This window comes from Achroia grisella, unplaced genomic scaffold (genome assembly GCF_030625045.1).
Source record: "Achroia grisella isolate CSIRO2021 unplaced genomic scaffold, CSIRO_AGI_Agris_v1 utg782, whole genome shotgun sequence".
Lineage (NCBI taxonomy): Eukaryota > Metazoa > Arthropoda > Insecta > Lepidoptera > Pyralidae > Achroia > Achroia grisella.
The window spans coordinates 3,848,346-3,873,497 of NW_026713022.1; the positions used below are offsets into that span (position 1 = coordinate 3,848,346).

General features: G+C 32.4%; 1 protein-coding gene across 1 annotated transcript in view; it reads right to left on the reverse strand.

Moving 5' to 3' along the window:
• Window positions 1-1,400: 1,400 nt before the first annotated feature.
• LOC131851333 (sialin) overlaps window positions 1,401-25,152 on the reverse strand; it is a 61,398-nt gene continuing 37,646 nt past the window's right edge. Inside the window, exons 8-12 of the mRNA XM_059201822.1 lie at window positions 22,526-22,675; window positions 4,841-4,988; window positions 3,126-3,266; window positions 2,594-2,679; window positions 1,401-2,046 (exon numbers count right to left, since the gene is read on the reverse strand). Of these exons, the coding sequence (XP_059057805.1) occupies window positions 1,873-2,046; window positions 2,594-2,679; window positions 3,126-3,266; window positions 4,841-4,988; window positions 22,526-22,675 (699 nt within the window). The 3' untranslated portion in view covers window positions 1,401-1,872. The remainder of the gene's footprint in view (window positions 2,047-2,593; window positions 2,680-3,125; window positions 3,267-4,840; window positions 4,989-22,525; window positions 22,676-25,152) is intronic.

A 25,152-nucleotide genomic window follows, 5' to 3' on the forward strand; every position in this document is an offset into this window, starting at 1 on the left:
TTTAGTATCGTATGTTAACTGAGTCTCATTTATGTAATAGTTAGCACCTCAGTCCATTGTTCACTTAAGTATCAAATCACTGACTTTCTGGTACTGCCAAAGGAAAACGTGAGGAAGCGATTGTCAGTTATTAAATTTATTATCATAATTTGTTACTCACCCATGTTTATTTATATCATTGGATATGCTCATATAGATTGTATATAGGTAAGTGAACAGCTACATGATTGATTAAATTAAATATAATATAATCCTGAATCATATTTTCACTGGCAACTTTTTTTAGCAAATATATTTGCAGTAATGTTGGCAACCCTGAGTTCATAAGCCGTGTCCATTGCGCATGCCGGCACGTTGCATTACAAATCACATTCGTTATAAATAACAGCCTTTTTTTGAAAGTTTTTATTTATTTTTACATACAATATTAAAGTAAACAATTATTATTAAATTTCTTGAAACATATAACCTACGGATAAATTGTGAAGTTACCGAGTTACTATCAATTCTGAATTGTAACAATAGAACTTTACATTTCTCTGATTATGTATGAATCATATGACAGTTTCAGTTGCAATATTTACAACTGAGCTACAAATCCAACTGGTAAATATATCATACATCGCTAAACTGTTAAGTTACCCTGTCTGTCAGTTGTTAGCAACTGCATTAGGTAATCTAGGATTTTAAAGTGATTGTAACAATTATTTATTTCATATAAGTTTAGTCGCTGAAATGTTTTGTTTACTTTAATATTCATTATATTTGAATTTAACATAACAAATATCTTTATCAAATGGTGTTGCTATAAACAATCTGTTTTATAAACAAATATATAAAATTCATAAATTATTAACGGTAATTTTCCCGAATTTTGATTATATTATTAGAACCAATATATATTTGTTATGTTAAATTAATTAAAATAACTAAGATCTCGACGCAATGATCAAAATCTATAAGCCTACAAAAATTTAAGTTTTGTAAAATACTTTTTGTAAATTTAAGTAATTAGACAAAACGAAAATTCCATATGTCAGTTGTAAATAAGAATGAACCTAAGGACAATTGGATTAGAAAACAAAATCAAAATACACCAAGTGTCTTTACTTACGACCTATAACATCTAGATATAGATATACGAATACAAAACACCTAATATTATATCAGCCTAATATGACACAGTATCACAGTGGAGTTCGTGGAACGAAATCAGTGACACAAAATTAAAGAATTTAATATTTACAAACAGGAATATCTAAAACACGAATTGGTATATTTTTATATTTCACAGATTATAATATAATTGACCAATGGACAAAGATAATGTAGCTTAAAAAATCCAGTAGGCATATAGAAATGCATATGATATATAATTTATCAATAAATATATAATAATTTATCAATATACTATTTTAAGTTTGACGCGGTCATTATTTATAAGTAAATCACGGGATCTTACCACGTTTTATTTTTATTGAGTTCCAAGATCCCGTGATTTACTAATTATACTTATAAATTTATCAATACACAAAAATATTAGGATACAATCGCATTATATCCTTTGAAGAAGAATATTTTTGATGAATTAAAAAAAAACTATATAAATAAAAAGAATCACGTGAATTCGTGGGGGCATTAAAAAGAATTTGAGCCCATGTTTAGATTGAAAATTTAACCACGTGACCTCATAATTAGATTGAAATGGATCCGATCACGTGACCTCGTGATTAGATTGAAAAGTATCTGAAAGCATCTCATCTAAGGATGTGAATTTAAATTTATTTTTTATAATAATTTAACAGTCTTAACATTTCCCTGTTCAATATTATTTACAACTGACATGCCTGTCTTTAAATCCTCATAAGATCCTCACGCCTTCTCCTCGTTCAGCGGCTCCACCTCATGTTCATCCCTGGCCACTTCCTCCTCTGGCGAATTCCATGGCTGAAGTTCTCCAGATCCGAAGGTGACGAAGGTCACCGCCCCAAAGATGTATGTTCCAGCAAGAATGAAGAACACTATTCTCCATTGTTCCACGGTGTTCTAGAAATTAAATATTTTTTGTAGTAATCGGAATGACAAAGCTGACGTTCCACCTGATGGTAAGTGGTAACCGTCGTCAATATAATAATAATAATAACCCAGAACTAATAGTAGGATGAAACCCATTGGAAAAAGAAGAGAATATAACAAAAATGATAGAAAAATAATTTACCGGCGATCTGAGGTCAGGAAATGGATGGGGTTGAGTTTTAAGAGTAAAAAACGGTTTATCATGATTATCGTAAAACTATGAGTCTTATGGGAAACAGTTAAATGGCAAAGTTTTATCACATGTCCTCAAAATTTATGTGAAAAATTCAAAATTAAATAACTAAGTATTTTTTACTTATCTCGATACACCGTCTATACTTTTTATACTATAATGGTGACAATCAAGCATACGGCCCATCTGATGGTAAACATTTAACATACCCATCTGATAGTAGACAGATATCTGGACTCCAGGGTGTCACACATTGTCGAATCGCTCACCAACAGACTGGACGTATGCTACCTAGATAGTTTATAATATAAAACATTGTCTTACATTTTCCTTGGTAAGTTCCCCGACCATAAATGTCGACAGCCATCCGCCAAATGATGAGAGCGTGTTCGCCAAGCCGAATATTGTTCCTGGTAAATTATAAATTCATGTTATACAAATACATACATATTCTCAAGAACATTATCCTGTATGGGGTAGACAGAGGCGTAATCGACTGTTCAATAACAATAATAATAATATCAGGACAATTCACACAGTGCCTTCTTGGCCCAAGTTAAGCTAGCTTGGGTTATAAATATTACATAACAAATACATAGATATTTTTTTTCGTAAATACATAAATACTATACACAAAAAACACCTAGATCGATACAAACGATCACATTTATGAATACAAATGTTTGTGCCGTGCGAAGAATCGAAACCCCCACCATCGAAAGTAAAGCGGTATGCTAAATCGCTACACCACCGAGGTCGTCAAGGTAGTTACAATTGGTTTTAAAATAAAATAATAAATATCATAATAATATAATTTATCATAAATTAAAAATAATATTACATTAATTAAACTCACCACTAAAGTTGGGCGCGATGTCGAGTCCGTTCCCGAGGTACCCTGCTGTCACCATACCGTTGATGGTCAGCGCCAGAGTGAAGATCGCGATAGACCATACGCGGTCCTCGCCGAAGTACGCTTGAGCCAACATCATTATTCCTGAAAATATAATATGTGAAAGAGTTTTTGAGTTATGAGGGGGTCAAATGTGGCTCCAAATGGTTCGTGTAAAACGGTGCTGCTCGTCAGTTCTCTTACTTGAACTCGGCTTTGACACGCTCCCGCGTGTCGATGTAGACATGTAAGTTGCATGAATTAAAAAAATGTTAGATAGATAGATAAAACATTTGTCTTTATGGTTCTTCGTGTATTTACGAGTACATACTTGCACATGAAATACTACACTATCATTGTCTAAGTCTCATCGCATTAGAGATTTTGTTAAAATTGTTCTAAAAATGGTACGTAAAACCGTGTCATCGGGAGAGCTTAGATGTGATTACATACCGAATGTATTTTTATAATCACTAGAGGCCAGATTATATGCATTTGCATATTCGCATATGCATTTGCATATTTTAGCCATTCTCAGAGGTAATAGCATATTTTACCTAAGATCTAGTTATGATTCATATTATCGGTATATTTACAATATTTTTCACTCACCCTGCGTTCCGAAATGCGACCAAATTTAATATAATAGCAGTCACAAAATATAAGAGCTATTGAGTAATAATTGTGACTTTTTACTGAATGCGGAACGCAGTCAGTAGCCACGCGCTTCTTTTGTTTTGACAGTTACGATTATAAAATGAAAGAGACAGAAGAACGTCGCACTCGCCTACTACAAAGTCGTTCCACCTATTACGCATATAAATTGTTACATATTCAAATTTTAATTATTTTGAATGTCATATAATGTTACTGTACCTATTATAGCCTATCAAAAAATAATTTACTAATTTTATGCTGATTTTGAAATAAAAAAAATACAATTTTTTTGGGTTTCCTAAAATTTATCATTTAATTTTGCATGTTCTGCCAATTTTCGTGCATATTTCAATCATTTTTCATGCATATAACAAGCTTTTTATGTTGCATAACGTCAACTTTCACCTTACACTTGACTAATCCGGGATCATGTACCGCTACCATAAACTTTACCAAATAAGTCGAAGGAATGTGTTATCTTATGAAGGAATATGTTATCTATACTTTCATAGTACCTATAAAACAACTACTCATGCAGCCAGACTCGGATCAATTTCAGATTTATTTACTCGTCCTACATCTGACGGTCCTGATACAGTTCAATTGACGTTTGTTACCTCTATCAAGTAGGTTGCAGTATGTGCAATCCAGTTACATTTTTTGTACTATGATGGTTTTTTTATACACGTTTACCATCAGATGGGCCGTATGCTTTTTCCCATAAGTATCTGATTGTAAACGGTTACTGGAGCCTATGGACGCCTGAGACACCAGAGTGTCACGTGCGCGTTGTCAACCCTTAAGAAACCTTAGAGACTTCATGTACAATGTACCCTAAGGTACATTGTACATAAAGTCGCTAAAAAAAACCTCGACAAGTAGTTCATTCCACAATCTAAGTGTACGCGGGAGAAAGCTCCACTAAAACCGCATTGTTCTATACCACTTAGATTCCAGCATGTAGGGATGAATTTCCTGTCGATAGCGCATCATTCGCTATCTATGGTAAAAAGACATTATACCTGGGAAGCCAACAGCGAAGCCGGTGAACAGCTTCCTAGTGGCGGTGGTGGAGAGTTTCTCAGTGCGGCGCAGCGAGTCCGCCAGCACCGACGACGCTAATGCGCACAAGTACTTGCCCAAGTACGGCAGAGAGGATAGGAGGCCATTCTGTGAAAACAAAATAGTCTTTATTGCACTAGATACAGAAATTAAATTTAAATAAACTGATACAAAAGGCAATCTTATTTCTAAAAACCTTTGGGTAGAAAAAGTAATTCAAAGTAATTCATTTTCTTATCAAGAAAGGTCAGGTTTGTGCACTCACATACATTTACATTTATTCATTACTAAACATAAATATATGTGTTCACATATATACGTAAACACACACTACCCGCTTGAAACTAAAATACCATCCTGATTATTTTAATGAATGGTAATCCTCGACAGTGTCTTTTTCAATAAAATTTTGCCACGCCCAACCACATTCTGGAATCAGCTTCTGAAGTGACGATATTTAAACCTTCAAGTAATGAATTTATATGTGTTTATTTTAATAAAATTGTTAACTAGAATATAGAGTGGAATAAAGTTTCTATAGTCCCCTATTGTAATCGGTATCAGTCCCCTATTGTCTGTGGTTCAGTGGTGTAGCACACTTCTTCAACTATCGATGGTGGGCATATTCAATCCCCGCTCATTACAAATGTTTGTAGTCATTATTGTCTGTTATTGATCGATGATTCAGTCCCAGCACAATACGAACTGATGACAACGATATATTGCACTCCACCTACGCTAAAGGTACACCTGGCGGGGATCGATCCCCCGTCTAATTTAAACGCAGATAGAAATTACTGGCCTGAGCCTAGGTTCGAGCCCCTAGCGGTGCCCTCAAACTAAAAACGTATCCGTAAAGTAGGAATTGTGCTTCAGCCACTCCATTAGTTCTTCCGCTGGTTTGGAGTGCCATTTGCACACGCCTATCGTTCGGCAAAGCTGTAAAGGCCAGGTGCGGCCAACAGCATTAGATGAGTTCGAAAAAAATACACCTATTCATACAATATCATAAAGAGTACTATCGACTATTTTTAATCCCGGAGACTAAATTGACAGGTGTAAATTAATGTTACTATGTGTAGTAGCGGGGTAGTGCTGTACCTGCGATGTCGATTTGTTTAATCGTATTTTTTTAGACGATTAGTTTTAACGCTTCCTACTTACTTTCTACAACATATTGAACTAATATCTGTATCTAAGTACAAAGATAGATATTAGATATTAGTTGAACCATGTCGACCAGCATATAATGACGTATGTTATTTACATACAAATTTATTACAATGTGTCTGTACCTATATACCAAGGTTGCATTAATAATTGCACATATATTAATAGTAATTAACACATTCCTAGCGCACATACAATGGGACTGACATGTCTTTTAAAAACAAAGGCTACCCGCCATATTAAATTTATAAATAGGTCTTTGTTTGTACATAGGAGGCAATCCACGAAAGTTTTCATCTAATTTCGAATATTTCATTGGATTTTTATTTGGAAACTACCTTCAGGGACATAAGTATATTACAGACCCATGCGGGCCGGCTGTGGGGACAACTATTTTATTTATTTAAGCTTTGCATTCTATAATCAAAGTAGATCAATTATGGACCCTGAAAACAGAAAAAAACTAAATAATTCCTGCTATTAAAACAACAGTTTCGACTCAAGACGTGAATCGAACGCGCTATCATGATATAAGGTTTTATACTAAACTGATAGACCACCGGTGTTTAAGGATATATATTTTTTACTTATTTACTACCTGTCTGTTCGTTTAATTACTCACTCCTCGCTACAAAAGATATGTTATTTGTGCCATAAAACATGCGAGTTTACGACCACCCATAATATTATACCAACCTATAAGTATATATACTTATAAACTCAGGTCACAGTATATAAACAGGTTCTTATTTAACTGTGGGCTGCGTATTTCAAATACCCAATACGAACGTATCCTATAGGGTTTTCGCTCGAGATTTCTTGAGTCGAGACCGAGAAATCAAGTCCAGAAAAATAAGTGGAGAATTCGTGGAAATGAGATTTTTATTATTTTAAAATCCATTATTTTAAAATTTATTATTATTTTAATATCTATTATTTAAAAAAAATATATGTGTAAAATTTAATAAAAAGCGCACTCTTTTTATGCCAGTACACATTATAGTAATGTGTGTAGGCGGAGAAGCGAGGCGAGGGATATTTAGTACTCTGTGCCTTGCTATTAAAACCTCAAATTGCGCTGCAACATGCGTACTAAGTAAAGTGAAGAAAAATAAAACACCCTGTATTTAAGCATTTCAACTGTTGAATCAAGAATTTTAAAATTTCGTCGCGGTCGATGTTGCAAGAAGCGCCTACGTTCTCACCTCCAGTCATCCAGACTATGCATTTCGCAGTAACCTTTCACAGAATCCATGTGAAAGGTTCCTGGTTATAAACTGAGAAGAATGAGAGGGCGACACTGTGACTAGATTATCAAGCTCTGAACTTTTTATTGTATTTAAATAAATTTATATGCTAAATTAAAATAGTTTCAAACGAAAGATTACAGTGTTTTAAAATATAAATTTAATCTAAATTTGTGAAAAACTGACATGAAATACAACATAACACACATTGAATATCCACAATGTATGTACGTTAAAATCAGAATAAATCGTCGCAAATATATATGTCTTACATGAACATTACCGCAACAAGATAGTTCTACGTAAGAATCTTAAAGAAATAAATAGGATTTTTTATGGATGATAATGGAATAGTGCACCCGCCTGCGCTAACGGTTTACGCTGGCGGGGCACCAGTGGAGGATGATAAGATGAGCATGAGGTCACGTCATCAGTTCAGTCCCATCGTGACATATTCACCAAAAAAAGTAGGATTAAGAATCGAAAAAAAATATGAATGATATATATTAGGTCATCAATACCACAATATTTATTATTCAACGAATCAAAACATAAGCTTAGTTTTAAAGTCAATATGCCAAGGCAATCTCGTTCTACAGTATAATATAAATAACTATTATAATTTAAAATTAAACTCGTAAAAATCAAAGTAATTACCTTCCAATGCGAATTTTAAATGCAACATTATATAACCAATAAAGATGCTAAAAAATTCGTAGCGTGTATAAACTAGAGATGTGACATAAAAATCGATTATAACAATAATGGATTCACCAAAAAATCGATTTATCGATTTATAATAATCATGAAGAAAAAATATTTTCATCTGGTTTTTTAAAATCTAAAAATAAAAAACAAGAAAATACATACGTATACAAATCCCAATAATTAGGATTGTATAATATAATAGAAAAATACTCAAGGGAATTTAATAAAACTTTACAATAATATATTATTGTAAAGTTTTATTAAATAATAAATAAATATATAAATTTTATGCGGGTCAAATCGTAAGCACAACTAGTACCTATACCTATACAATAAAAAATATATTATTATGCGAACAAAAATATTTCATTAATTTGGCGCTTCCTCCCTCTACATTTACATAGAACGAGGTATTTTCGAGAGACTACAGCATGGAGTTTTTCAAGGGGGGTATATCAGAATTTGTTAAGGTTTGGCAACGCTCACATGACACTCCTTACACAGGCGTCCATAGGTTACGGTAACCGTTTACCATCAGATCGGCCGTAAGCTTTTTTGCCGACGTCGTAATATAAAAAAATCTATATTTTATACAGTATATCACATCCCTAGTGTAAGCTAGTCGCAACTAGGGCGCCGCGTGGGTTTACCGACTTTTGCTGCCTGCCACGGTACTTATAGAATGACTCATGGTACTCAGAATGGCAAATTAAAGGCCACTGACACAAAGGGCTCTTGACGACTACATAACGACAAGAATTACATACAACCAGGGTTGTCATCACACCTTAGATTAGTAGAATAAAACAAATGAGTTCAAAAGTGCTTATATTAATTTAATTCGATGATTGATGAAAAATTCTTTTTATTTATTTCATATTAATTTATGTATCATTTTTATATAATTGAATTTCACTGAAGACAGTGTGACAACTTATAATATAACATACTGGTGTTTTCTTTTCCAGTCCGGAAATAGTGACAATCGACAAAATATAAGAAACTTATTAAAAAATTAAAATACCGTTACAGTTATTTAATTTGATTTATCTATAAATTACAAGTATCGTAAGGGTATAAATTTAAGATGATATTTCAATAAAATAAAGACAGTAATTTTTTTTTCATTCATAATTAATGAATAATTTTTAATTCGGACAACGTTATGTTATTTATATATATTATATATATTGGACCATAATATATATACCTTAAGGACTACCATATATAGAAAATAGTAAAATAGGTCTTTGTGGTCACCACACTCACTATGGCCAGTTATTTTCCTTCATAGAAAGAAAGTATAAATTAGTAGTATTGAAACTAGAAAATTTATAACGACTGTAATTTTCAGGGAGCCCAGCTATGCAATTTCTTATAGTACATTCCTCAGCATCATTAGTCTACAAAAATAATTACCCGTACAACTGCCGCCATTGCAGATTACTGGCTATTGAAAAAGATATTAAAGACGCTCATATTTATAGGCTGCCAGTTACAATTTTGTTTTTATTTAGATTTGTATAGTAAGATTAACTCTTCAATCAACGTTTACTATACTAGGGCAGGTGAGAGACAAAAATCAAGAAATATCACAAGAGAAGATATTTGTATTTATATACTCGGCAAACGCACGATTTTTAAACTGAAAACGGTGTGTAATGTGATCTTGACTTTTCCAGAATAACCTTAGATTAAATTTTATCTCTATTAAAATATAATATTCTAAAAATTATAAGATTCTTAATGTAATTAATTATAAGTATAAAAAAAGTATATATGTATTTATATAAGTTGTCTAGTAACCATATCAAAAGCTCTGCTTAGGTACCTGCTGCCCAGAATACGCAGTATGAGGTACTACTGTTGCTATTTTTATGTGTACGAACAATGTACGAACTCAAATGTATATCTATCTTTTGATCTAATATTCTTATTATATTAAAGTAAAATTCCCTAATATAAAATTTACATGTAATACATATTTTAATTACATATTATAATTAAAAAAGCCTGTTCTTTTGTCGATTACCAGTCGAGGACTTAACAGAAGATCTGGTTACGGCTAATACCTATTGTGGGGGGAAGGGTATTGCTAACAATGTGGACTCATGACCCCATTACTAGCAATGTACCATTTTAGGTTGACCTCCATGTGGTTCCTCCTGGAAACTATAGTGCTAAATTTGGTGAATTTGTCACGATGGCTAACCGACCTGAGTTCATTTTCATGTTATCATCCTCCACTGGTGCCCCGCCAGTGTAAACCGTTAGCGCAGGCGGGTGCACCAATCCATTACCATCCATAAAAGAATACCTATTGTGTGATTTGTCAATGGTAAAAACATGTACTTATGCAACCCTATGAAGAGTACATATTCCATTTGACCCCTTTAATGCTATAAAAAACTTGTCTCATCGAGTATGTACTGTACATCCGGCCGATTGCTATTGGCGCATTCACCTTCAGTGAATCGGCACGTACTCCAGCCGAAGGATTAACCTCTCATTATAATTTTATGGCGGACCTTGCCGTTTGTGATGAATACATTTACATACATTTCCATATAGTGTGCCAAGATTCGCATAGCCCGAACAGCTGAGAGACCGATTTAAAACCGGCGCCAAGCATTGAAGAAGTTAAGTATGTTTGATAAGTTTCGTGTACATGTACGATAGTTTTTATATTGTACTAGGGCCTACACACCGGCTTTGCTCGGATGCATTACAAATGTTTGAATTTCTCAGCCTTTTCTACACTATAACACGCATGTATTATACATACAAACTTTCCTCTTGAATCACTCTATCTATCGTACCTAAACAATTGCATTAAAATCCGTTGCGTAATCCAAAGATATAAGCGATCAGACTACGGAGGCGACTTTGATTTATACTATGTAACGAATTGAAGAACTGAATCTCTAATTGTCTAATGTTAGGTCAGCTATCCTGCGTTACCAGATATTAAAGAATAAACTAAAGAAGAAGAAAAATAAAGAACAAACAACGAGAATAAATATTAAAAAAGTACCAGTTAAGCAGTTAAGTTTTCTGCCAGTTGTTCTCAACTGAAGTAGCTGGACGAACTAGGGTTAGTGATAAGAAAATGTTGATGAGCAAAGCTGACAGTCGGGGAGAAAGGGAATTGTTAGTAATGTGGACTAATAACCATATTGCTACCAATGTACCAGGTTGACCTCCACGTGATTCCCCCTGGAAACCATCGTGATAAATTCATGATGAATTTACCACGATGGGCTAGCTAACCTGATCTCATGCTCATCTTATCATCCTCCACTGGTGCCCGCCAGCGTAAACCGCTCGCGCAAGCGGGTGCACTATTCCATAAACACCCATGAAAAAAACCTTGCCGTCGTTAGACGTTCATTAATCGCGTGATGTTTTTTTTTGGAATATTTACAATAATTCGGCAATTAGAGAGAGATTAAGATGTGATGCGACATCATAACAATCATGACATAATGACAAATATCTTATCCCAGCTATCATTGATGACATAATCATTTTACATGATAATAATGGACTTGTGAATTTCACGTCTCAAGAGGACGGCGATATAGACGCAAAGACTTATGTTCCCATTTCACATAATGTCACCATATTAAATGTACATTCCATTTAAGGCATATATGATGAAATAAAAAAAATACTCGCATTACAAAACCTGTGAGGACCTCGATCAACTCCTTTTTAAATGAAATGACATTATTTAATTATTGTTTCCAAGAAAGCAAATGTAATTCCACTTCTTTATTTTCTCTATTTGGTCCCCAAATTACCTGATTTTTTTCATTTAATTTTTTTCTTCCAAAAGGTTATGGTATCAGTACGCTTCCAATAACAAGTGGGCTTATAATCTTTTGAAAGTAAAGTGTTGATGCAATCATATTAACATGATCAATATAAGGTACTTACATCAAAAAATTACCTAATTTGAACATTTTTGTATGTCTATCTGTCTGTTTGCTCTTGTCAGTTTATGAAAAGGCTGAATAGAACTCGAAGATAGGTAATATTTTAAGGAGTAACTTAGGCTGCTATTATTTTAGAAATTTATTAATTTAATAACAAAAGAAGTCCACAAAAACGAAGTAAAAGAGGTTACAGTTAGTTAAAAATATATTATTTAGTTAGAAACAAGATAACGTCTTCCAAAAAACATCTCTTGTATATCGCATATATGTATTTAATTTCTTTCTATGGCACAATATATCTATTCCTAGATTCCAATTCTACACGCAAAATGCCTATTATATATGTTATTAGCATAAATACGCCTTTTATACCTATTTATATTTATCGTACTTTCCATCTGTACGTTATGTATTTTGCATAAACAATTACCGATATAAATCTATATCTATAAGTAAAATTGGAGTGTCTGTTTGTAACTTTGAAATAACCATTTTTACTACATGCATATTAATATAAATGCGGTACATACACCAAAGTAACATTTTTTACAATTTTTGTCTGTCTGTTTGTTCCGGCTGACCTCTGAAATGGTTGGACCGATTTTGACGGGCCTTATATTGGCAGCTAGTTGATGTAATAAGGCGTAACTTGGGCTACTTTTATTTTAGAAAAATATAGTTAAATTCCACGTGGACGAAGTCGCGAGTACAGCTAGTAAAATAATATAATTACAACTTGACAGTCCATTTACGAGCCCACCCAGGTGAAAACTTGTTTAATAGCAATTTTTGCTACCTACCTATGCATTACTATGCGTTTTGCTCAGGAGGAAGGCAATGGTTAATAAATGGTCCCATTGCAAGGAATGTTAGATTGACCAAAACGCGGTTCGACCGGAAACCGTGATTAATTCTTAGTGAATTCGTCACGATGGGCAACGTTTTAATAAAGTTATAGCATCTTTTATGGGAATGGGCATTCTGCAATATGGTGACAAAAGATTTAATGTTTAACCCTTTTTATAAGATACTAGCTGTCCCGGCAAACGTCGTTTTGCCTTAAAATAAAAAAAAAATAGGGGTGGACTACATTTTCCCTAACATTTTGGGGGATGAAAAATAGATGTTGGCCGATTCTCAGACCTACTCAATACGCTCACAAAATTTCATGAGAATCGGTCAAGCCGTTTCGGAGGAGTATGGGAAAGAAAACTATAACATAAGAATTTTATATATAAGATAAATATAAATGTAATAATAAATATTATCTATAATAAAAAAAAAATCTAAAAATATTACACTGTAAACTAGTATTTAGGAGACGATCATACTCGTATATGGCGTTAGTTTATTCAGACATGGGATTTTCAATATTTTAAATGTTAGATATATAAGTGCTCTGTGAGAAATGATATTAGATATTATAAAAAGAGCAACACCCAAGTTTTTTGCTCATTCTTCTAGTGATGCGTCTGCGTTCCTAATTAATAGTATAATACAAAAATGACTTATTTCAATAAAGAATATATTTATTTCTATTTAAAAATAGAAATACAGTCCTTAAATAAGTTTGTCTTGTTCTAAAAGATTCATAAAACAGGCAATAATCATTAGTTTATATTGTGAACATTTGTGTGGAACATTTACTGTTCAAATATTCATAATTCGCGGAGAATGTAATTGTAGCCATTGCTATGATTCTCAGACAGCAATTTACAATTGAATAATGTTTACCAAGTTTAGTTGTGATTGCTTGTAATAATCCTAATCTAACACGTGGCCTTGCTTACGTTGTAATTTAATTATATGGACAAATATCAGTGTCAGAGGGATTAAAAGATATCAAACATTCTCCGCAGCTAGATTATAATAATAATAATAATATTAATCTCAAAACAAATCACACGGCGCCATCTAGACCCAAGTTAAGCTAACTAAAGCTTGTGTTATGGGTACTAGACAGCTGATATACATAGACATTTTTTTTTGTAAATACATACATATTATACATAGAAAACACCCAGACCGATACAAACAATCATACTCGTGAATACAAATGTTTGTGCCGTGTGAGGAATCGAACCCGCGACCATCGGTCGTAAAGCGGTGTGCTAGAGCGCTAGACCACCGAGGTCGTCGTTGATTAACTTTCTAAGACTCGTTTAGGTGATTTTTCTTCTCTCAATTCTGTCATTATGGGAATACATTTCTTTAAATAACGTGTAAAAACAATAAAATGTAAATTGATCTCGCAAACCGAGGGTTCTGAACAATTTTGAGATTTGATCTACTATAAATTTCAAAATATTCAGTGTATTGAATTAAAATTCTCAGAAACTGTATAATTTTGCTTTAATTGCACCAATATAATTTAAATCTATTTCATATTAACAGCTTTAGTAATTAAACAAAATGTTTGGTACATACATATACTTAATCAGCAGCCAAGCAACTTGCTTTTATTTTTTTATTTGATTCAGGCAACTTAATATTATTTACTAGCTGTGCCTGCGGCTCCGCCCACTTGACATTTTCAACCTATGTGTTATTCTGATATATAAGCTATTTAACTGTAGAGTTTCATCAAAATCCGTACAGTACTTTTTGTGTGAGAGAGTAACAAACATTCAGCCATACTCACAAACTTTCGCGTTTATAATATTAATAAAATATAACAATATTGGCCCATATACATATATACCTCACGGACTAACATATACATATAATAATAAAATAAGATAATCATTTTTATAAGCTGTGTTTCATTTGAAGGTTGATATAAGGCAGTGAAATTACAGGGTAAGAGACAGGACATCTTAGCCCTCCGGAATGACAATGCACGAGTATCACGGGCGTGACATGATAATGTGGTAAGCGCTGTTCATGTACATAAGCGACGGTTACCGCTTACCAACAGGTGGGCGGTACCATTCCAACTACATAAAGAAAGAGGTGAACAAGTTCAAAGCCCCAATTTTAATATTTACGTGTGCACGACGCACCTCTTTATATATTATTTATGTTTTTTACCTATTATTTAAGATACAAAAATATATATGTCATTCTTATTCTGTTTTACTTAACTACTATTTTAATTGTAAGCTAACATTTGTTGTGCTGTCCTTATTTTTTGCATTCTCAGCCAAATGAAGGCGTTTTTTTTATGAACACAGTCAAGAAAACCGCAAACCACACCACTGTGTCACGCTAACCACGACGTTGGCAAAATCACCGGCGTCACTTCGTGGAATTACTAGTATTAATTATTTGTATTAATTTAAATTAAAAGAAGAGGAAGAACTTTTTTACTTTTTTACATAAAATTATATTATTTCTTCCTAAAAACCGTCATTCTATATATCTTCGTTCACAAAATGCATAAGTACTTTATAATTTTTATATCGAGATTTTAATATCGTGTATCCGCTTAGTAATTGAATAGCAACGTTATATTGATAGACAATGGACTTGTACATAACTATGTAGAGTTATGTTAACAACACAGTTTTTGAAATTGAATACAATAAACTACTCTGTCGACAGTGCATTGACCCTAATTGTAGCTCGATTGAAGTATTTTGTCAAATAAAAGAAATTAGAGGTCGCCCAATGGACGAAATTCGATCATAATTAATTTAAGTTATATGCTTGAACATTATTAAGGTTCTATTGTAAAAGACTATATGGTAGTGTGTGTAAGTTTCATTGATTTATGTAATTTTTTGCATAGTTAAAAAAAAATATCTTCTCTATATAAACAACTAGCTGAACCTGGTTTCACTCGAGTGAAATTTATAGCCTATATGAATAAGCTATATTACTGTAAAGTTTCATCAAAATCCCTTTAGTAGTTTTTGCGTTGAAGGGAGAGAAAATACATTCATCCATACTCACAATCCTTTCGCTAAGATAGGGAGCGAAATTTCATACTCCTCCTTGTTTTTTTCGTAAAAACGAGTACTAAATTTTTGCATCACGTATAATATATATATATAGTTCGTGAATATTATTAATATGAAGATGATGACGACCCGTCATCATCTTCATATTAATAATAACTAGAATTTCAATAGTCTCTATTATTAAAACTTCCCTCTTCCTTTTGAATATCCACTACAAACAAAATGTCACAAACAAAACTTTCGTCTGCGTGTATTTCAACTTGGCATAGGTTAATATTATTAAATTACGATAGTATTACATGTAATATTATCTAATCTGTGGTATTACACATACATAATTTTCATAATGTTTTCACATACAAGCATTACCCAATACCATTAAGTATTAATACAAATTGTATGACATACAATACAAATTGTCGCATATTGCCGCATCCTCTGACCCTAATCACTTTACGAGTTACTTCCTCCGCAGAAGAATACACAAGAAAGTCATTATAGACGTTATTGTCAACTTATCATGAAGATAATCTACTGAGCTACGATTTATTTCTACATGGCAATTTTATTTTATTGAATACTAGGTGAGACCACGACATCGTCCGCATGGAATAGACGAGGAATGAGGAATTTCCATTTCATCCCCTATTTTATTTTGTCCCCTTAAGTGTGAAATTTATACAAATTTCTGAATATAATATTTATTTACATTTAGTCAGGAATCTAAAAAATTAATTTCAAGCTTCTAGCTTTAAAAATGAAGATACTTCCATACAACTTTGCATCTCCCCTTTCAACCCCTTACAACCCTTTTTTCGTCTTAAAAAGTAGCCTATGTCTTTTCTCAGGATCTAGACTATCTGTACACTAAATTTCATCTGAATCGGTTCAGTAGTTTTGGCGTGAAAACCAGACAGACAGAGTTACTTTCGCATTTATAATACTAGTAGGGATTGATAAAAAAAAACTAAAAAGAAGGCGATTATTAATAATGTGGATTAATAACTCCATTGCTAGCAATGTACCAAGGTTGACTCTACGTGGTTCCCCCTGTAAATCATCATGATAAATTTATGGTGAATTTACCACGATGGGCTAACGGACCTGACCTCATGCTCATCTTATCCTCCACTGGTGCCCCGCCTGCGTTAACGCTTTACGCTGGCATAGGAGGTATTATCATCCATAAGAAAACCACATAAAGGCTATTTTACAATAACTTTACAAATCCAACTTACTTGACAACGTTCGTGGACTAAATGACATCATCATATGACCTGACGTCATGAGAAATTTATTGTTTACACGTTACACATTAAACGATAATTTTATGTGGAAATCTTAAAATTATCACTAGTACCTATTCTTTGATATGTGTAGAATCTCTTTGTTACTCAAACATCATATTATGTATGAAAAAAATGTATAAGAAGGAAATTATTTAAATATTTTGTTTGTTGTTTTTATTGTTTTTGTTCGGTAGCAGATTTTCTAACTAACTTTAATTTATGAGAATTTAAGATATTTATCTATATATTAAATTAAACATGTATGTATATTATAGTTTTATGGTTTTAAATGTAAGATAAATTACACATCTTGAATGATAAATATTGCTGAATATCTTATTAATTGTTATGTAAGATCTGCTTAAAAAATGCTCTCATCCTAAACATTCATTTCATTCCATTTCAAAAATTATATTGCAATTGAAATTAATGTCAAATTCAGTAATTTTAAATATGGAGATACGGATCTGATGTCCGTTGTTCTGAGATAAGAAGACAATCCCATTTAGGCCTAAAGTTAGATGACAGGTTAGTCTAAGTTTACTTTCTACATGTAAATATTTATAACGCTATTGTAATAAATTTCATTCCACACTCCTGTTTTATTTTTACTCAAATACCTGTCCCCCTAACTCTCTATATGTTCGAATAGTATTTTTAAATTAGTAGTATTATATTGGTTGAGAAATTATTAAAGCATAAATCACGCCAATAAATGTCCTACTGCTCGGGCAATGCATCTCTTCAACTCATTTTTGAGTAGTACTGTAATAAATAAAAATAGAATGTACCTGTCTTCATATATTTAAATAATAATTTTAATATTTGAACTTACATTTTACTATCGTGACATTAAACAAATATATCAATGAGTAATTCAAATATAAAGAACGTACTTTTTAAAATTCAAACATGTATAGATTTCAATAGAATAAACACGGATTATAAAAAAAAATAACACACACAGTCACATTATGAAAGAGAGTAGTGTGACCAACTCGATAAAGTTTTGGAGACATTCCTGATAAATGCCTACGATTCGTATCGTTGTATAAATTATAAAACACACAGATCAATCACAATTACGAGGGCTTTTATTGGTCTCGTGCCGTTCTTAGGAAAATCCTATTCGTAAAAGTTTATTATTTTGCAATTTGGTACAATTACAATTTACACCATCGAACAAATAATATACAGCACCAATTATATAGTGGTTTTCAGTGGTAGTTGGTAGTAATTCAATTGCAGTTCACTAAATGAATGTTCTTTCAAAACGTTAAAACAGTTGCAAGCTTCCTAGTAATCTAGTAGTAGTATTGTAAATTATACCATACATGCAACAATCAACAATTTTAATTGGAGACTATTTTAATGACGTAAAGAATATTTTTGTACGTTTGCGATATCGGTTAATCCTAGTTAAACTTCAAAATAATATAAAAAATCTTTTATATTATACCGACTAATAATCAATACACAACTTTTTAAGTAGCTTCTATAATAACAAAATATAGGTTATATTTTTATTGTTATGTCAAGCGTTTCTTGTGTTCTTTAATAAAAGTATGCAGAAATTCAGCTGGTAAATATAAAAATGGACTCAACTTTTATATAACAGTTATTTAAAATAAATGTTTATAGCAAATCATCAAAACCTATTTAGACAACATTTTTATACGATGTGTGACTAATATAACCGCTGATAAGGGTCACTGGAAGTTCACAAATTGCACCGACAGCATATAAAGGGATAGAGGCAAGGCAATGAAGATGATGTAATTACTTGATAGTGTGACGAATATTTTGATTATACATATACCGTTGATAATAATGAACTAACATACTTTCATCTTTCATCCTGATAGTTTTATTTTTAGCTAAGTATTGAACAAGCTAACAATCTAATCTTTCCTCTTTATAATATTAATCACTTATTATAATACACAATATAATCTTAACAACGCTTAAACTTGAAACATTTAAATAATTACAATGCAATGCAATATACTATGCATACTACACAATGAACATGAACGTTGAAATGACTTTAACGTTACTGATTTTGGGAACTAAAACAAAATTTAACATTGAATCTTAGATTTATATAGTCAGACTAAGATGCAAAACACATCCAATGAATATAATTGCTTAAAATACATTTAGACTAGATTTTTCTGTCCGATATTAAATAATACTCCTCTGTTCATGTTCAACAACTGAAAACTAGTTGTTACTTATAATTTAGAATAGTTAAGGCTTTGCAATCACATCTAACAGGCATAGGAAGAGTAATCGGATTTAACAAAAAATCTTATCATTTCATAAGATTTTTGTTCCTCAATTAACTTCTAAAGCAAAAAATCTAAGTTTCTCACTAAATTTACTGTATAAATAACCCTATTTTTCATTTTTTTAAATATATTTGTGAGAAAAGAGTAAATGAAAATTTACCTTACGAAATTTTATGTAGATAAAGTTTTTCTAGTCTTTTCATTAACATTCACTACACATCACATCACATTCAAAAATGGCATTTTTTATATTTTTAAATGACTGCCAATTACCGTAAAACTATATTTAGTTTTCGTTTGTACATACATTATATTATTTTTTATACAATCCAGTTCATTTTTTTATTAAGGAATTTATTAGCGATAGTTTTGTTACGTTTGCGAGATTGTTTGAGGTGTGGCAACCTGCTATTGCCATAAAACCTGAGGCTGTCCACTTCTCGGCTGATGCAATAGGGTGAGTGGCTTGCGTGAGTCTTGTTTATCCTTAGTGACTTTGTAAGTTACAAAACGAGATAAAATCGAAAGCACTGGGACAAAAAATCATAACGAAATCAAAATCTGGGTTAACTGTTCCGTCGTTTTTTTCTTTGCATATTTGAAGCAATAAAACGCTTTTCATCTAACAAGAAACAAATTATAAGTTTTGTCGTAGTAGCAATGTCCATTTTTGTTCCTTTTTGACTTGAATCTACTCCATTTAATGTTATTCTAAGTGCCTATAATTAAATACTTTTTACAATAACAATAACATTATTGGATAAATAAAAATATTTAAATGTTTGTGCACAATTGCCTTCATAATGTAAATGTGTGTGTACGTTTCAATTTTGGATATTATTATCGAAAATTACTCTATGCCTACGCTACTTTATCCACTTGTATAAATACATATACTAGCAGTTATAAATCCTAGTTCAAATTAATAAAAAAGTTGATACAGTACTCTTTAGTATTTAAACTTCACTGAACGACTAAAATTGTACAGATCATTAGTTGTTTCAAATCGAATCAAAGCAAAATATATTTATTCATCTAGGTCTGTTAAAGACTCTTATGATATGTCGAATCTACCGCCAGTTCGGAGTGCTTTCGAGATGAGAAGAACTAAAAAGAAATACAGTTCGTATTTTTTTCAAATATGGTTGTACATATTTACAGTAATACGGATTTATTTTTTGTTTTAAGCTAAACTGTTTTTAATCCAGCAGACTAACATTGAAACTTGACCAAAACCGTTCCGTAATACAGACATGATCATATATAAAACCAGAACTGTTTAATATTTCCAAAATAGCTAATAATTCAAAATATTACGCTTTTAATATAAAATATTTCAATAGTTATTTTTTTCTATTAATTTATTATAAAACGTTGGTCACTCTGATCAAATCTTGCAATCTAAATTATTCATATTATAATGTCATACACAAATAATGTACAAGGTTATCCAGATTTAACTGGTTTCCCGTTATTTTATATTAATATATGAATCTGGTTTTAGCACCACAACGATATTCATAAATACATTTAAATATATATACTTGATATAAAAAACGCGATTTAAAATTAGTCTCCTAGACAATAATACTGCAATTAAATGTTAAACAATAAAATCTCACGGGAAACAAAGAAATCATTAAATTGAATCTGTTTATTCTCTTGGTAATATTTCGCTAAATAATACATTTGCAGCATTACTCAAGTACACGTGTAGCGCTTTAGTAAATGTGCAATAGTTGCAACGCTGTTGAAATATGATATACCTATTGTATGGGCATCGAAGTGTAAACATTGTCAACAGCATTACACATCGTAAATGTATAGGTCGTAATGAGTAATCCTACATTTGACGCTTCAACGTCATACGAGATACTACTAAACTATGAAATATTTAAATGATATAACCATACAACTTGAATAAATATACTATACCGTGCAAGGTATATGAAATAGAAAGGGTACAGTTTATAAAGTTCCATTAAATGTTATAGTAACTATATTCATATGTACTGGACTCTGCCTATGCGGTATTTATAACCCAATTCAATTATTTTCACAAAAGTACTCGCAAAGAATAATAAATTTAATTACAAAAAGAATTAAACATTGTGCGCTGGTGGTGCCCTCTATAACTCACACGTAATTCCTACAACTCGATCTACTTTCACTAAAGTAACTAATCGTTACGATAATGTTACGTTACACTCTAATATATATACAGTTATATATAATTTAAATCAAATATAAATAAAATACGCAACTTGAATTTGGTCACTTTAATTCTGTTATAATTGTATTTAAATCAATGCATTCATTTATATGAGAGATAACCTGTTTTTATGCAATAAACACGGTACAACATAAATATACCGGTTGGTACATTCCACCTTTCGCTCCACATTGGATGGTCACCCTACAAAATGGCTCAAGTCAACAAGGAGTGGCAGGTACAACTTAACAGATAAAATAAACCTTATCTATAGCAACTTTAAGGTTCACGTTCACGGTTTATACAATATATATACATCTCGTTGAGCATGCCAAGGACAAGTTTAGCATTTCCGGTCTGGCTGATAGATTTTTTTGACGAACCTAGTTTTTTTTCGTCTGACTAGGAGTACAGACGCTATATTATGTTCGAAAGGGTTAACGGTAACAATTTTTTGTTTGAAAATCTATTATGGTTATAGGACATTTTTTGACGCAACACGAATGAGCAACTATATATGCTGCTAGCTGTTCCAGCGACATCGACCGCGTGGAATTTAACTTTATTTTTCTAAAATAAAAGTAGCCTAAGTTACTCCTCCTCGACGGGACATTTTTTGGCAGATAGCTGATGTACAGCTATCTGCCAAAAAATGTCCCGGCGATATCGGTCGAGCCATTTCAGAGATTAGCCGGAACAAACAGACAGACAGACAAACATATAAAAATTGTAAAAAATGTAATTTTGGTGTATTGTATTTATATTCATATACGTGTAGTAAAAACGGTTATTTCAATATTACAAACAGATACTCCAATTTTATTAATATTTATAGATGTACTGGTTTTTAGCTATTACTACTACTTACTGGTACAATTAAATACTTACATGTTTAATGTTATAATGGAGGATGCTCTCGATGTAGGTAGGCAGCTGGTTGACTACAGTGAAGTATCCGAAGACCGAGGCTCCGTGCGTGAAGATGATGGCCCACACCGGCGGCGAGGTCAGCATGCTCCGCCATGGAACTGGTAAATGCTGTAAATTATATTAATATTATTTATATTATAGACGTGAAAGCTTGTGAGTATGGATAGATAGATGCATGGATGGGTGTTTGTTAGTCTTTCAAGCAAAAACTACTGAACGATATAACGATAAATTCCGTGGCTATAAATTTCATGCGGGTGAAGTCGCGGCAACAGCTATATATATTATAATTAGAATTTACAAATTTAAACCAAATTATTATAAACTGATTAAAAAAAAATAACATAATCCTGGGACAATTGACACAGCGTCATCTAGTCACAAGCTAAGCTTGTGTTATAGGTACTAGACTGTGATACATATAGTTAGACACATTGTTTTTGTAAATACATACAAACAATCCTTTTCATACAGTTTTCCCTCGATTTAGAACAAAAAAAAATCGTCGTTTTGAGGTCTAAATTTAAGAATATTATATAAGTACACAGCACACTAAACATGAAGTAGCCTACATCTACATTTAGATCTATTTACCCGACTACGAAGCAAAAAGTAGGATTATATTTGTACGTATGGTCAACCGTTCCCACATAGACTACGAAATAAAAAATATGGTCATCATTTTGACCGGTACATGGTCACCTGTTACCACAAACTTCTAAACTATGGATCTATATTCTTACTATCTTAACGGGTATCGTACAGGCTATGTACATCACATTAAATGGCGTCCTTCTAAGAACATTAGTAAGTTTATTATTAGCTAGTAATGCTACATGGCTTATTAGTAACGCGGAGTCGGGACGTAGACCGACATTACACTCTACTTAAATCTATGTTATCTTGAGAGGTAAACAATAAATTACCGAGAACAGTATTTCCTTTTTTAAAGTCGGTTAATAAAATTCCATTTACTGTGCGTAAAAAGACTATTGAAGTAATGGGTGCGGCCGTATCTACTACCCACTTGATCATTGCTATCGCCAATAATCACTTTACACGAGTGTCGTCTCGAGAGCAATATTATCAGCATTCGCATTGTTCATTGTTTCCTTCTAATATTATACATAGTATATAACTATGGTATATGCTATCTAAAAGACAGAACTATGTAATTATTTACAGAAGCATAACTAATATAAAATTTTGCATGTCTTCATCATATAAGGCAAACCGTATGTACAACATCTGCACACCACATTCCTAGCAAAATTAAAATCATTTTATTTCATTTCATAACTGTCATTTATATTAATACTTAGATTTACTACTTAATTCTTTATTTGTATTGTTTTTTTTTTATATTATGGCTTTGAACTCAATTTATTATTTTTATGACATTTAATATAATAGTATAAAATTTGAACTTAATATTGACGACCTCGGTGGTTTAGCACACCGCTTTGCGACCGATGGTCGCGGGTTCGATTCCTCGCATGGCACAAACATTTGTATTCATGAGTATGGTTGTTTGTATCGGTCTGGTTGTTTTCTATGTACATATAATATGTATGTATTTACGACAAAAAAAATATCTATGTATATATGTATCAGTTATCTAGTATTCATAACACAAGCTTTAGCTAGATTAACTTGGGTCTAGATGGCGATGTGTTAATTGTCCTGAGATTATTATTATTATTATTATAAATGCCTCTGATCTCTTTTACCGTTTAGAGACAAAACGACTGAACGGTTCTTAATAAAATATGACTTTTCTTTTAAACTATTGTAATGTATTCTAATTTAAGCTATTCTAATTTAGTTTCATTACAGTAATTTATCTATTTAAACTATTCTAATTTACAGCTTCACCGAAAGCAGGTTGAATCGCGATTTATAAGTACCATCTGCAGTCACCCCTGACGAGTGTATATGTTACTACAAACGCGTGGAAGGACTTATTGGGCGGCTGAAATCCAACTCCTGTCTGAAGGATACGATTTTAGTCTGAGGGCACCGCTAGGGGATCACACGGCTGAGGCCGTCGTAATTTAGATCCCTGTTTAAATTGGACAGAATGGGGGATCTATCGGACGTGAAGAGAGGTTGTATCACGAAGCTAACTACTATTAATAAAAAAGAAAACAGATTAAGTCGATCTGTCGATAAATTCACCAGGAATTTAAGACGATAGCTTCCAGGGGAAACCCTGTGGAGGTCAACCTGACATGGGTATTAGCAATGGTATCCCCATCCCCCCCCCCCCCCCCCGACTTGAGAGTGTTAGTAGTGAATGTTGTAAATGTCATGACAGGACAAACATATAAACGTTATTCTAAAATCTGCCATAGCAATGCTCACTTCCTGCTTAGATATTAATATCTCATATTGTTGATACAATCAACGCATATCCATCATTCGCAGGCCACTCGGTCGCCGTATGTAGCTCATTCAGCTGTGACGTCATAGTTACGTAAATTTCTATAGCCCACGCAACGGAAAATATGTTGAATATAATCTTTTGGCGAAACCGTAAACAAGATGCGTTTGCTTTTAGTCAATGTTTGGAAAATTTTGCAATA